The following is a 14,376-nucleotide window of genomic DNA, read 5'->3' as shown; positions in this document are numbered from 1 at the left end:
GGGCCTCTTGGCTGCATCTCTGATCAGTGCTCTCCTTGTTTGGCCTGTAAGTTTAGGGGGACGGCCGTGTCTTGGTAGGATTGCAATTGTGCCATACTCACAAGCCATTTGGAACGACAGCAACTCAGCCAAAAAGTGGTAAGCAATGTAAAATGATGGGATGGGGGTCAGCGGATGCTGAGGCACATATTGCGCAGAGGTTGTCAGCTTTCTGCAGAGTCAATCACTACAGACCTCCAAACTTCATGTGGCCTTCAGATTAATTCAATTCAATTCATTTCAATTCAATTTAATATTCCTTTATTAGTCCTGCGAGGAGAAATTCCAAATTACAGCAGCATCAATAAATAATAAAGCAGATTAGGTCAAGGACAGTGCATAGAGAGCTTCATGGAATGGGTTTCCGTGGCCGAGCAGCTGCATCCAAGCCATACATCACCAAGTGCAATGCTAAGCGTCGGATGCAGTGGTGTAAAGCACGCCGCCACTGGACTCTAGAGCAGTGGACACGCGTTCTCTGGAGTGACGAATCGTGCTTCACCGTCTGGCGATCTGATGGACGAGTTTGGGTTTGGCCAATGCCAGGAGAACGGTACTTGTCTGACTGCATTGTGCCAAGTCTAAAGTTTGGTGGAGGGGGGGATTGTGGTGTGGGGTTGTTTTTCAGGAGCTGGGCTTGGCCCCTTAGTTCCCCTGAAAGGAACTCTGAATGCTTCAGGATACCAAGAGATTTTGGACAATTCCATGCTCCCAACTTTGTGGGAACAGTTTGGGGATGGCCCCTTCCTGTTCCAACATGACTGTGCACCAGTGCACAAAGCAAGGTCCATAAAGACACCGTGGTGTGGATGAACTTGACTGGCCTGCACAGAGTCCTGACCTCAACCCAATAGAACAGCTTTGGGATGAATTAGAGCGGAGACTCAGAGCCAGGCCTTCTCGTCCAACATCAGTGTGTGACCTCACAAATGCGATTCTAGAAGAATGGTCAAAAACTCCCAGAAACACACTCCTAAACCTTGGGGAAAGCCTTCTGAGAAGAGTTGAAGCTGTTATAACTTCAAAGGCTGGACCAACGTCATATTAAACCCTACGGATTAAGAATGGGATGTCACTTAAGTTCAGATGCGAGTCAAGGCAGGTGAGCCAATACTTTTGGCAATATAGTGGACATTTATGTCTGTGGCCGTAACTTGACAAAAAGTGAAAAAGTTCAAGGGGTATGAATACTTTTGCAAGCCACTGTACATAAAGCATTGTAATTACATTCAAGGAAATCTTTTAGGTTTCATATGTTATACAGGCTGCGCATGCAGAGAAATGTTTCCCTTTGTTTGCTAAAAAGCCGTTCAGACATAGAAATGTACAGAATTTATTCCAGATAGTTACATGCTAATATGTTTGAGGTGAGTCAGACCCCACAAAGGGCAACCTCCGTGTCAGACCCCTCACGTCAATGTCTTTTCTGCAAAGGACGTCTGAAATGTGATCATGTTACGTGTTGCTGAGATGTTAGAGTCCGAAACATGACGATAGAGGAACTCTTCATAAATCAGGGTTTCCCTTTCTGCCTCTCTGACTGAAGTTCCCTCAGAATCTCCTCTCTCTGTGTCTCTTTCAGGTGTTTTTGTTCATTAGCTTCTTGTCTTTCTATAATAATAATAATAATAATATGAATGTAGTGGTGAGAGATGCTGGACTGTCCCCACACATAAAGTGTTTTGCACACATTTTAAACCTCTCATCCAGCGGAGGTCAGGGCATGTGAATCGATCAGTCTGTTGCAAGAAGGATCTAATTTGGGATATATTTTGGATCATTTGTCTTTCGTTAAAATCTTGAAAAATCTTATCACTGCATGAGCAGATCTTTGCTCTTTTACATGTGCTGGTAGCCTGAACTAAGTCCCTTTGATACCTATTGTAGAAACGATGCTGTGATACATGTGAAACGTACTCATTGAATGAATCCCTGGTCTGTAGGAACGTACAGTGGCAACATTTTATTCTGGCGACTGGACCGCATTTCAATCACCCAACACCTCTGCAAAATTCCATGGCCGTTCACCTGTAGGTGGCGCTGCACTACAAACACAGCTTTAAATGACCATGGTAGCAAAGAGCTGTCAGCACAGAATTTGGTGGGTATGTGCAACAGTCCACCTTGAAGTAAGTGAACGCTTTAAAAATGAAGGAATCGCACACGTTCTTCAGGAAATGCACATTCCAGTTTAAATTCATGTTTCTGTTAATGTAATAGTTTCAGCGACATCTTCAACATGAATTTAAACAACAACAGATTCATAGTAAGTTATGATAAGTCAACGTGAGAGGCTGTGACAATTTCACCAAGAAGAGGCCGAAATTTTCAGAAGAATGAACCCAACACATAGTTTTGATTTTCCCACATACTCATTTTATTTATTTTTTTGGTTGCTAACAATAGTAATATAATAAAAATGAAACAGCACAACTCGTATCTCAGCATCATGAAGGCCACAGTTCTGGATATTATCTTGTTGGTTAGTTAAATCACATCATGTTGAGTTATAAAAGAAGCCATTTAGTGTTTATGATTCAAAGTAAAGTTTTTCCAGCAACGTTTACAAGTGATAATAATGTCACTAAAGTTTGGTCATTATTGAAAACATTTCAGATTTCGTTTTAGTCGGTGTCCTGAGTTGCAGCTCGTATTAGAAAACCTGTGAATGTCTTTGAGAATGACAGCAGGATCCAGTCTTGTGTTGACATTGTTGGTACAGTGAGGCTGCACAGATCAGTTCTGACTGACCTGGAATCTGTAAATCATCAATGTGTTGATGCTGCGTTTGCACTGAATTCACTGTTCTCCTCAGAGATCACTTCTAAACCTTGTAGTGTCAAAGCTTCTCTTCTCAACCACGGATCAAAGTGAGCTGATGTGATGAACTGATATCATGTTACAGGCACAAGCTGACAGAAACTGCTGTCTCCAGAAAAGCATGAAAAGGTAAATATGATAAGGATTTATTAGGATTTTAAACTTATACTGTGGTGTCCACGTGAATGCCTCTTTTCCAAGAAGTGTCTTCAAGAGAACTGATCCAAAACACTCCTTTTGTTCCTCTCACACACTCGGATATGCAGACAACACTTAATCATTAAGAATCATTAGTATTTCCAAACATCATCTGATTATTGTTATTGATAGAAGCATTGATTTACTATAGAATGAATAACGTGATGATACAGATGTTGTTAACCCCAAACCTACACACACTTTCCTTCACCATATAGTTTGTGATTATGTTTTTATAGATTTCATGTTTCAGTAGATAAAAAGATGCTGTGTCTACAGTGTGTGAACCAGTGAGGAAGGCACAGCGACACATTCTGCTCAGAGACGCTCCATCAAAGATTAGCTCAGGTTTGTTATGGAGAAAAGAGTCACGCTAACATGCTCTGCTCTGATGGAAGATTCACTTTTAAAGGATCCAATCAGCAGTGTCTCCTTATCATTGTGTGAGCTAGCATGGCCTCACAGCAGCGACAAGTGAGCTAATCCTTTCACACAATCAGGCTCTGGATTAGGACGAAGTAACGTTCAGGAATCATTATGAAGGTCGACAGCCTGTCAGTCAGTCCGAGTCACCGTGGAGACAAGCTGAGAAGACAAGCAGACCAAACTGTGAGTGATGTCTTTTCTGCAAACCTGCATCCTGACTGAAACCAACAGGTGTGACTCTTCAACTGTCTTCATTCTGTTGTTTGTGATGAGTCTGAAAGCTGAGCAGGAAAACCTCCCTGTCCTCCCGTCACACTCACTTTTTACTTTCAGCATCAGGTCATCAAACATCACTCATGTCATGGTTCTTCCTTCTTCTTCCATTCACTAATGAGCTCCAGTAATCCCATGTCTCCCACACTAACAGGCAGGATACTGAGGTACAACCAACCAGTCTGATGTGTGTTAAAGTGTTTGTGGTTGTTCTGTAGCAGGCTGGTATTGATTTCAGGGAATGAAGCTAAACACACTTTCATTTCAGCCAAGTGCACAGACGACCTATACGGGCTTTGGCACTGAAGTACTGGCACAGCACTGTGGCTGCAGATTATTCATCATGTGTGTCCTGCTACCTTCAGGTGGCTGCAGGGTTTAATCAGCTGATGGAGAAACTTTTGACACACTTTCACAGTCTAAAGCAGCTGTACTCAACACACACTGAAAGAATCACTCATATGCATTTATAGATCAGTGCATATTGCTCTGATGTCAGCAGTCAGCAGCAGAGTCGTGTCTTACCTAATTAGTCCAGGTCATGGTGATCAAGGCCGGGGCTTCGTCCAAATATTTGGACCCAGCAGATCTGCGTCTCCGACGACTTCCACTGCAATCCTGGAAGTTAAAGACAGAGAGATGAAGTGCAGACTTCAGAAGACCAACACTGATCCATTCATGCTGGACTGTTGCTGATGGATGATGGCAACATCTCACCCTCTGTATCCTTCAGTTTGATTGTTTACATGTTGAATAATGAGAAGAAAGTGCTCCTTCATCCAGCCTTTACATTTGTTATTGTAATAAGAGAAAATATCTAGAAATCTCATGTAAAGTAAATCTAAATACACACAGTTAAAGGCTCCATTCTGATTTCTAAATCTGGGAATATTTGAACTTCATACAAGGACTAAACCATGTTGCTGCAGCGCCACCTGGAGGCAAAATGCCATCAAATGTTTCTGGCTGATCTAAATGTATTTTCAGCTGCACAGTGTTCAAGAGTGATGCAGCTCATGTCAAACAGATCAGGACCAGAGGAGTGAACAAAGAAAGTCTTCGGTGAAGGTGATGGAAGCTCAGCAGCAGTCTGACACATCTGTAACTGCTTTTCATAAGGATTTGTGGGGCTTCGGGTTCGGGCCTGTTTTCCAGCGATGAGCTGCCGGTTTCATCAGTGTGTGTGTGGTTTGTTTGGGGGGCGTACCGGGACACAGGTCTGGTTGAGGTTGGCACACAGGTTGACATTACAGTGCAGAGAGATGTCAGAAGAGCTCCTGGAGAACTGGAACATGTTGAAGGAGAAGTGGCTGAACGTTCCCTCTCCGTTTCCCTCCACATTCACCGTCTGGTCATTCGCACAGCTGCTCACAAACGAGAACACACTCATCACATCAGAGCACACTTTGTTTTCAGGACTCAAAAACACACTTATTAACGAGTCCCTGCCTCTGATTCATTTGGAACAGCAGCGAGCAGCAACCACCTCTGTGTTCATCTCACCCATCTTTGATCAGGTTGTATCTCAGAGTCTCAGCCTGGTTGGTTGCCCAGCAGGAGTCGGTCACCAGGGCGACCAAACCGTCATCCAGCCCGTCAGTCTCCAGCACCATCCAGATCTTCTGGTTCAGCTGGACTTCAGTGTTGGAGTCCACAGCTTGCCTGAGTTGGCTGTCAGTGTAGGCTTTCATGGTCAGAGTGTAATTCCAAGTTCCAGATATGATCTTCTGGATCACAGAGCTGCAGAGAACAAATACACTTCAGCTGTCTTATACTCACAAACCTTTTAACAACACAAAGATAACAGCCTCCACTCACCTGTCCTTGATTCTGAAGGTCATATTGTTGACATCTGGCTGAGTATAGTAGCAGGAGAAGTCGATGTCGACTTGGTCCTGGCGAGTGATGTTGTCAGAGGAGCTGTCCTGGGCTGTGATGGTGTTCGTGTAGATCAGAAGGCTGTTGTTGGACTGCAGGGTGATGGAGATTCATGGAGATGTTGTTACGGCACAAGTTCCTCACAAATTCATCACAACTCTTTACATTCAGCCTTAAATGTGACATTTGTGAGGTGTTGACTGGCTAGAATAAGCTTCATAGATGACCATCATCACTAGAAACCAAGGAGGTCAGAGCTGAAGCCCAACCCACAGAAAGATCCCAAACTGGAGGAGAGCAGGAGAAGCTCAGCAGAGTGCTGGAAGACATTTGGCTGCTTGTTGAGAGTAAAGACGTGATGGAGAACCCACCGTGACCTCCGTCCCACAGGGGTCGCTGCTGTTGTAGCTGTAGGTCACCATGTGGTCCACCTCATCCATCTGACCTGTGCAGTTCTGGTCATTGAGGTGTAAGGTTGTGTAGTTGATGCCTCTCTCCTCCAGGAGACACCCGACCAGAGTAAGTGAAGCTGAGTTCTCCTCGCAGACCGTCGGGTCACCTGAACGTCCAGCAGGACAGACGAGGGAGACAAATACAAGACCATGTTAGAGAGGACAGACCGGACAGACACTTACACCATGAGGGACAAAAACAAGTCAAACCATTCAATCCTGCTTTGGTGACCTTTGTCGGTTCTTTCATTTGGAACCAAAGTACCACTTTTTGTGGTTTGATACCATCAGAGTGAAAAAGAAGAGCTGAGTTAATGAAGTCTCATCTGTGCTCCTGATAACAAACATTCAGTCAAACTGAGTGCTGAAGGTCAGTTATCATCAGCTCCACAACAGCTCAGCTGTGTGAAACAAGTCTCCCTGTGAGAAAACCCTCCATCCTCTGAGGATCAGGACTCTGCACCAGTCAGTCATGGTGTCGTGTCGCAGCTGTCGTACCCAAAGTGTCATTGGATTTGTACGGGAAGGCAAAAATGGCCCGACAGAAGCAGCCGAGTTCACCGCTGAACGTCTCTGCACAGAACTCATGATCACTGCAGATCCTTCCCTGACAGAAGGGCTGAGGGGAGGCTGAAAGAGAGACAGAGAGAGACACATGTAAAGAATAACACTGAAAAAAAAAACAGTCATAAAACTGCACTAAATAAGACTGTGTTCTTCAAAGAATATTGTGGAGTTCACTGGGGTCGCTGTCGTCTCCAGCATTGTTCCACAGAGACACTGACCAGTTTTTACACTAATTCTGTCACAAACACAAAAGGACTGCAAGAACGCTGAAAAAAAACACTTTAAAACTACAAGTTTAAGTGAGACAAAACAATTTTTCTTCTATTAAAATCTAAATTCAGACAGAATTCAATCGTATTTAATTGTTAATGTTTATGTTGTTCCTGCGTTGATGAATTGATGTGAAGTGAGAGAAGTCTTACAGCAGCCGGCCTTTGACCTCCAGCTGTCCACTGTGTCGTTGATGCGCAGGCTGCAGTGTCTGGCGTAGGCATCCAGGAACTGACAGTCGAGACCGTCCACAGCAGGGTATTTGCACAAAGTGTCGATGCAGGCGTCTATGTAGGGGGTTGGATCGATGTGGTTGTGACAGCTGGTGAAGACTGTGTCATTCAGGAGATTACAGCTGTTCCACAGATGTGAAGACACAGAAAGAGAGATGAAGGATGACGTCCAATCAGTGCTGAGTTACAGGTGGATCATCTGAGTTCAGGTGTGTTTATCTTCCATCCCTCCTCACATCACATGACATTAAACGTGATGTAACATGACATTTAGCACACATGAAAGTATAATACAGAGAGTTTGTTTCATCTGCTTACTGTTCAGTCATCGTGGTGCAGTTGATCGAACTGTCAGCAGTGTCATTGTACAGCACCTCACAGCTAGGGGGCGACACACAACACAAAGTCAGGACTGACACCCTGCTCTCACTTGTTCAGATGGACACAAACACACTTTCTGAGTGTTATAGATTCATATGAGCTTTGTATCTTTGCTTCAGTCCACAAGTCAAAGGAACCGTTCATCTTTTTTAAGAAATGTCCAGATAATTTAAAATTCAAGTTGTGGAAATGGTCATTGTTGTGAGATGAACAGAATCAAGCAAAACATAAAAACTGACATTCCAGACAAGTTAAGGTGTGTTAGGGGCTGAATTTCAAAAGCAAAGTACAACGTTCATTCAAACACTGATCAACGTCTTACTCGAGGGTACTGTTCCTCTGATCACTCACAGATGTGGAGTTGGCACACAAACCATCAAGTAGTGAACCACTTGGTCCTGGACAAGTGTAAGACAGAATATGGGTCAGATCAGTGTCATCGTTCAAACTGGATGAATATGGCAACTCGCCAAAATACAGCTTAGTTCACATTCCTCATGCGTCAAACAAGTGCTGGACACCACAATTGGTCGTTGTATCCTGTGTGGTGAGTGGTAGGATTTTAGTTTCTGTACCTTTAAGGAAGATCTGTGCAGTGTTGCCATCAAAGAAAACAGAAACAGTGTTGCTGCCGATTGTCTTCACAGCAGTGACTCCAGTTTGGTCCTCAGAGACCTCCACACCGTTTGACAGCACAGTCGAGCCGTTGATGGTCTGCATTGTGTTTCCCAGCTGCATCACAGCAGAGAGACAAAGTGGAGGAAACACAGGTTCAATCATCACAAACACACACAAACAGGCTGTTTTCACTGCAACAACCACCGAGTTCACCAGTATTAAAATAAGTGCTTCTCATGTCCCTGAGAAGAAAGATGAGAGCTGACACAGCAGAGGATGAGATGAGGATTTGGGATCAATGTCCACACTGACTTGACTGTGGCTGTAGGTAGCTTACCTTAACTATCCCCCCTTGTTCCAGGTGAACATCTTCTTCTCCGTCCAGTTGCAGTGTCACACTGTCCAAAAAGCTCACATCTCTACGACGGCGTTCCCGGAAATACCCCACCACAGTGAGGCCGGAGACTGTCGAACCAGACAGCAGAGTGTACGCACACCGATCCTGGACCGTGTTAAGATCACCGTAAAAGTCGATGACAGCGGGGCCGGTCACAGTGCAGATGGGGTCAAAAAAGCAGCTGATGGAGGCACAGAAGGACAGAAACAACAAACACCATCAGCAGCTGCTGCTGAGGGCCGCGACCACCAGGGGGCCCTCAAACAACAAACTGCAGGAGAGAAGTCTTCATGTGTTCATGTTCATGCCATAATTGAGGCATTTATCTACATAATATTTGATTGTAAAGTGTTCACAGGCCTGGCTCACATGTCAGCCAACAGCAGTGACTTTGGCTGATTCCCTGGACCAGTATTCCAGGGAAATGTCTTCCTGTTGTTATGGAACTTTCTCCAGTATCACACTGCACTACCATTTGATTTCAGTATCAACATCACAGTTAATGAAAGCTGTGCTGTGTTCAAACCTCAAGCCCTGATGCAGATCAAGTGCCAGCTGCTTTTAAACTGGCTGGAGGTCAGGCAGTGTTTTGCCATGGTCTCAGAATAGTCTGCCTTTGGTGGCAAAGTGCAGTGATGACTGAGTTTTCGAGGCCTGAGCTTTACTATCAGACTAATTCCTCTTGAGGCACAAAGTGGTATTACGAGATGGGATGGACCGAGGCTAGATGGTTAGCATAATTCAGTAGATATGTCTGAAACACAACACATAGATGTTTCTGCTGTCACTTTTCTCTCACAGGTATCAGCCTCATTGTTTATCTCTTTGCTCCTATCAGAGCTGCATTTGAGCTGAATTGAGTTACTGCTGATGAAAACCCAACATTTCCTTCTGCTGCTGCTTCACATTAAAAGCTTCCTGCTGTCAAATCTGAACAGACAGCGTAAGGCCCCGAATAAATAATGTTTTTAAAAAAGTCCTCATCAAGTTCCTGTATCATCACAGCTCTTTCTTGAAAACATGAAGCTCACATAATTACCTGTTGTTGCCATAGCAATGCTCCATGGAGCCACATTCATCATTCAGCTGGATGGTTGCATAATTATCACAGAATTCAGTGGAGCAGGTGTCTGGATCAGAACCGACCTCGTCATTATAAGAATACACAACACCTGCAAAGTGAAGAATCAGGTTAAAATGTCATCGTTCACTTTTCAGTTTACAGACTGTCAGCAAAAACAAAAGACAGCAACAAATTAATGTAAGAGTTTAGTTTTTAAGGGTGTCAAAACAGATTTATGGATCCAGTGGATTTCCCAACCTGACTGTCTGCATCCACTGACGTCTTCGTAGGTAGGACTCCCACTAGTCAAACTCGACTTGACTGAGCTACCATTGACCTTAAAGTCAAAGTCCTAGACCACAACAAACAAACCAATGTTACGATCACAGAGCAGAGATGATGAATTCATACATGATTAAAACAGACTAAACAATGACACTGTCTTGTCCACTTGTCAAACTAAACATGACGTGTTGTCTTATCTTTGTTCAACTGCACAGTAAAAAGTAACTGAACAGATTTCTTCAAGTATTTTTGGCTCCATGTTTGTCTTCATGTGAATAACTGACAGTAGAAATGAGATGTGGTTGATCTGAGACAAAGGTCCTGGTCTGGACTCAAACTGGGGATGCTGCGTTCACATGGTTGCATGGACGCTGTGTGGAGTTTGGATGTGATTATAGCATCTTGAAATGATTCTGTATCAGACATTTTAAAATAAATAAAACTTAGACTTAATTTAGAGGACCTGTATGTTGTCGGCATAATGCAGGTGAGTCCCCACAATGTGACTGTGCAAACAGATTTTTGTCCCCACAATGTAATAAATACCTAGTCACACACACACACACACACACACACACACACACACACACACACACACACACATATACATGGATATAATACTCACAAATGAACCAGGATTGAAGTTGTCTATCTTCACAGCTGTTTGGCTGCCAAAGCTACTTATTATCACCAGACACTGTAAAGAGTCAACAGAAGAGTTTCTGTCACTGTTCGGAAATTTACTCCAAGAGCTTTTTGAAAAGATCTTGACAATTTCTTACAATTTATCGAGTCGTGACACTGAGCAACACTCACAGGAAATCCCGATATATATCCTATAATCTTCACAGAGCATTCTAGCGTGGTGTTAATAGTTGGCAAATTCTGATGGTATTCTGTTTCACTCTCATTCGTGTAGCGTGCTCCAAAAAAGTCTCGATCAAATGCAGGTCCCACAATACAATCTAGTCCATCGCTGTCGAAACAGGCTGTGACGGACTCATTCGTGGCAGTCACCTGTTGAAATCAGAGAGACACAACAAGTGAATCAACAAAATACCTTTTCTACAAAGAGCCAACGTCACTCTGACTCAGAGAGTTGTGGAGGTTTCAGTCAGAGCTCTCACTCTGCTTCAGATGCTCCATCAGTTCATGTTCAGACATTCAGTGTCACTGCACTGGACATTAATGACGCACTGGATGGAACAAAGAGAGATATTCTCAAGCATCAGGCTCCATCCTACTTACATACAATGATGTGTACTGCACCCCATAATATGTGATGGGACAACGGCTGATGTCGACCGTTGCAGAACCAGTATTTTGCTCAGCACCTGAAGACAATGGAGACACATGAGAGGTCAGAACTGTCTGTGAGCTGGTTGGACAGCAGAGAAGGATTCAAATGTCGACTTCATGAAGGAAAATAAAACAGAGTTTGTTTATCAGTCAAATCTCTTCGTGTCTCATCATCAGTTACTGCTTCTTCTTAGAAACAAACAGATGTCAGCAACGTTTCTGCACATCTGGCAGATTATCAGCTCTTAAAGTTACTGATGGACTTAAAGTCATTCTGCTCTTCGCTCTGAGATCGTTTGCTCTTCGTTCATGTTGCTTCTACTGAACTCCCTCAACTCGTCTTGTGGGTGGAGTTTCAACACGAGTGTGTGTGCTTACCAGGCAGCAGCCCAATGAGAGCAGACAGGAAGAGCAGGAGGCGGAGCATGATGGAGGCGGCCAATCAGCTGGCAGAGAGCTGGAAGACACACAGATGGACATCTTGAACAGGATTCATGCTGTACAAATGTGGATTTCCATGACACTTCCATGACTTCTCCAGGTTTTTCCATGACCGGACAAACCCTGTGTGTCTGTGATTGGTCTGAATGCTTTAATATTCAGCCGCTATGAAAGACATGATTTTGAACGGCTGCTCAGCTTTTGCAGCAGAACAAAGACATCACATCTGATCATTAATTGTTTGGTTTATAAAATGTCAGAAAACTGTGGAAAGGTTTGAGCAGGTTCCCACAGTTCAACAATAGAGAAGAAGAGACAGACGAGCAGTGTGCAGGTTGTCTTACCCTCTGGAGGTTTGATGGTGGATGAGGAAGATGAAGGTCTCTGGTGATTCTGATTCGTCTCTCTCCGTCGAAGATGCTGCTCTCTCTCTCGCTCCCTCTCTTTTTATGTGCATCCTCACAGCTGTTAACACCCAGGAGGGCAGAGCAGGTGTGGCGGGGGTGGAGTGACACCTGTGCTGATCCTTCCTCGAACTTGCCGTCTGCACCTTTTCACACAGCCCAATAGGAAGCTAGTAAAGATGAAACACAGTGAAGAAGATGAAGGGAAATCTCAATGTAGTCATGGACTTCATACAAAGTGTTATCGAAATATGAATTAGTCATCGTCACAGAGTCACAGTCAGATTCTTAGCACCTCAACAACGCAGCTGGAATTAATGGAAATCATGTCCACAAATGATTTAGATCAACTCGTCCATGGACACTGATGGTGGCCTCTTCTCAGGTGTGCGTGAAAAAGCTTCAGACAAAGCTGGGGGTCTGCACATCCACATAAACCTCTATGGATCGGTTCTAGATACACTTCTTTGGGATGCACTGATCCAATTATTCCTACTGAATCTGGTACCTCAACTCAGGGTTTCTGCCACTGTTTTCTTTTTCTGAAATCCTGTCCGTCTGCGCAACGCAACCCAACCCAAAACTGCCCAAGTGGGTGGAAAACGGCCCAATCTGGCAACACTGTCAGCATATCAGATGGGAGTTTTCCTCTTTATACTCAAACACTCAGTGGTTGTGTGAGATGGTGAACTACACTAACCACAGACTGATACCTCGGTCACAATGAACACAATGTTCCTGGCTGAAGGTGTGGTTGTGCTTTAAGGAACACATGTATGACAAAAACAACTTGTTAATTACAGTACATACCAACGTCACAATAGATGTCATCTCAAAATACATTGATAGGTTGTGTAATCAGAGTTGAGCTGAGATGAGTCGTTTCGTGCAGGGGTGACGTGTGAGTGCAGTTTGTGCTTTGTAGGTGTTCATTATAGAAAAATGCATTCAGAGGTTTGTTTGAAGGTTTGTTCATTGTTTCATGGATGCAGCAAAACAAAAGCACAGGAGTGCAGGACAAACTGGGATAGAGCTGTCACTTTTTAATTAAAATTCAAACTTGTGTTAAAAACAAAATGAAATTGAATTTGAAGGTTTTTCACATTTGGTTCATTTTAAGAACCTAAAATTTCACTTTTTGCTTGACCTGTACCTGCCCTATTGACCCGTCAACCAATCAATAAAAAAGAGAGGGTCAGAAAGCTTCACTGATTGGCTAATCGTGACACTGGAGAAGCAGCGAGTGGAAGTATTTTGGGTTCTACCCTTTAGACTGAAAAATGACCAACAAAGACTGACTGTTGGTGACTTTGTAAAAATCAGCTGTCTTACTCTTCAACCACAACAAGTCTGATGACTCCGCTGCTGTGTTGTGTTTTTGGTCGTACTCAGGTCTTCACAGCATCCGAGTTTCCCTGTGACGAGGCCACAAAATGAAGCAAGTTAAGCAAACATGCACCAGTTTTTTGGAAGGCCGGCCCCATTTTGGATGAGGTCCTGTCACTGAAACTCTGTTTAACAGCAACATTTCAAGAAGCAGAAACCAAAAACCATTTGTTTCACACACACGTGGTCAAGCAGGGTCCTGCATCAGGAGCAGTTTGTCTGCGATTTGTCCCAAATCGTCGTCTGCTTTGTTTCGTCCATCTCAGCTTGCTCGTGTAGCATTCCTGCCTTCCTTTATGACGGCCTACAGTGCTCGTTTGCCTGTCAGTCAAAATCACAACATGTGAGTGTGACAAAGTATTTGGGTGACTCTGACTTGGGACTTAGAATGGGGGCAAAACTTTCATTCGTATCATATCAACAAATGTTCCATCTGGTCTTCGAACATCATCTGATCTGCAGTGACCTCCTGTCTCCCTCGAGCCTCTCCCTCTCTCTCTGGGTGGTGTGTGATTACCTGAGTGGAGACAGGTGAGCTGGAGCTAGAGTAGAGCCTCTCCAGCTGCATCCTATCCTGTAATCAAGACTCCTACAAACACTCAGCTCTGCCACATCCGTGCTGCCAGATGGTAGACTCTGCTACCAGTCAGTCCGCTCTGCCTGGACTGTGTTCTGGACCTGCTTGGCTCCACCACCCATTCCTTTGCAACTGAAAAATCTGAAACCTCAAACCTGTCTGTGGGTGTGTCTGCACTTGGGTTCACCTCCTTAACAATTAACTGAATAGTTTTCAACCACCTTCAGCATTCACACAGGCAGCGTGTGTAAAATATGGAGTGCAACATTAAAGGTACTATGTGTAATTTTATTGTTAATGTTGTTGTTAATGACATTCAGCATCCTGATGCTTGGCTCTGTCGACATAGTCGGGCATCCTGGGCATCGG

The 14,376-nt window shown here is 44.0% G+C and overlaps 1 protein-coding gene across 1 annotated transcript; it reads right to left on the bottom strand.

Moving 5' to 3' along the window:
* Positions 1-4,655: 4,655 nt before the first annotated feature.
* Positions 4,656-13,998, bottom strand: LOC143317426 (alpha-tectorin-like). The gene is made up of 14 exons (XM_076725579.1): positions 13,948-13,998; positions 9,874-9,967; positions 9,592-9,724; positions 8,493-8,733; positions 8,113-8,269; positions 7,889-7,935; positions 7,475-7,581; positions 7,076-7,278; positions 6,585-6,716; positions 6,006-6,193; positions 5,575-5,726; positions 5,260-5,496; positions 4,964-5,120; positions 4,656-4,691 (listed from the first exon to the last, which is right to left on the bottom strand). The coding sequence occupies exons 1-14, from the start codon at positions 13,996-13,998 to the stop codon at positions 4,656-4,658; spliced, it is 1,935 nt and encodes a 644-aa protein (XP_076581694.1).
* Positions 13,999-14,376: the final 378 nt, after the last annotated feature.

This window comes from Chaetodon auriga, chromosome 24 (genome assembly GCF_051107435.1).
Source record: "Chaetodon auriga isolate fChaAug3 chromosome 24, fChaAug3.hap1, whole genome shotgun sequence".
NCBI classification, from domain to species: Eukaryota; Metazoa; Chordata; class Actinopteri; order Chaetodontiformes; family Chaetodontidae; genus Chaetodon; species Chaetodon auriga.
The sequence above is the reverse complement of the archived record's forward strand: the minus strand, read 5'-3'. Positions and strand labels throughout refer to the sequence as shown.

Coding starts and splice junctions, on each gene's coding strand:
- LOC143317426 (XM_076725579.1), bottom strand. CDS start 13,998: ATGCAGCTGGAGAGGCTCTACTCTAGCTCCAGCTCACCTGTCTCCACT. Junction 7,936..8,112: donor TGCACAGATCTTCCTTAAAG/GTACAGAAACTA, acceptor ACACTTGTCCAG/GACCAAGTGGTTCACTACTT. Junction 6,717..7,075: donor GAGGTCAAAGGCCGGCTGCT/GTAAGACTTCTC, acceptor TCTCTCTTTCAG/CCTCCCCTCAGCCCTTCTGT.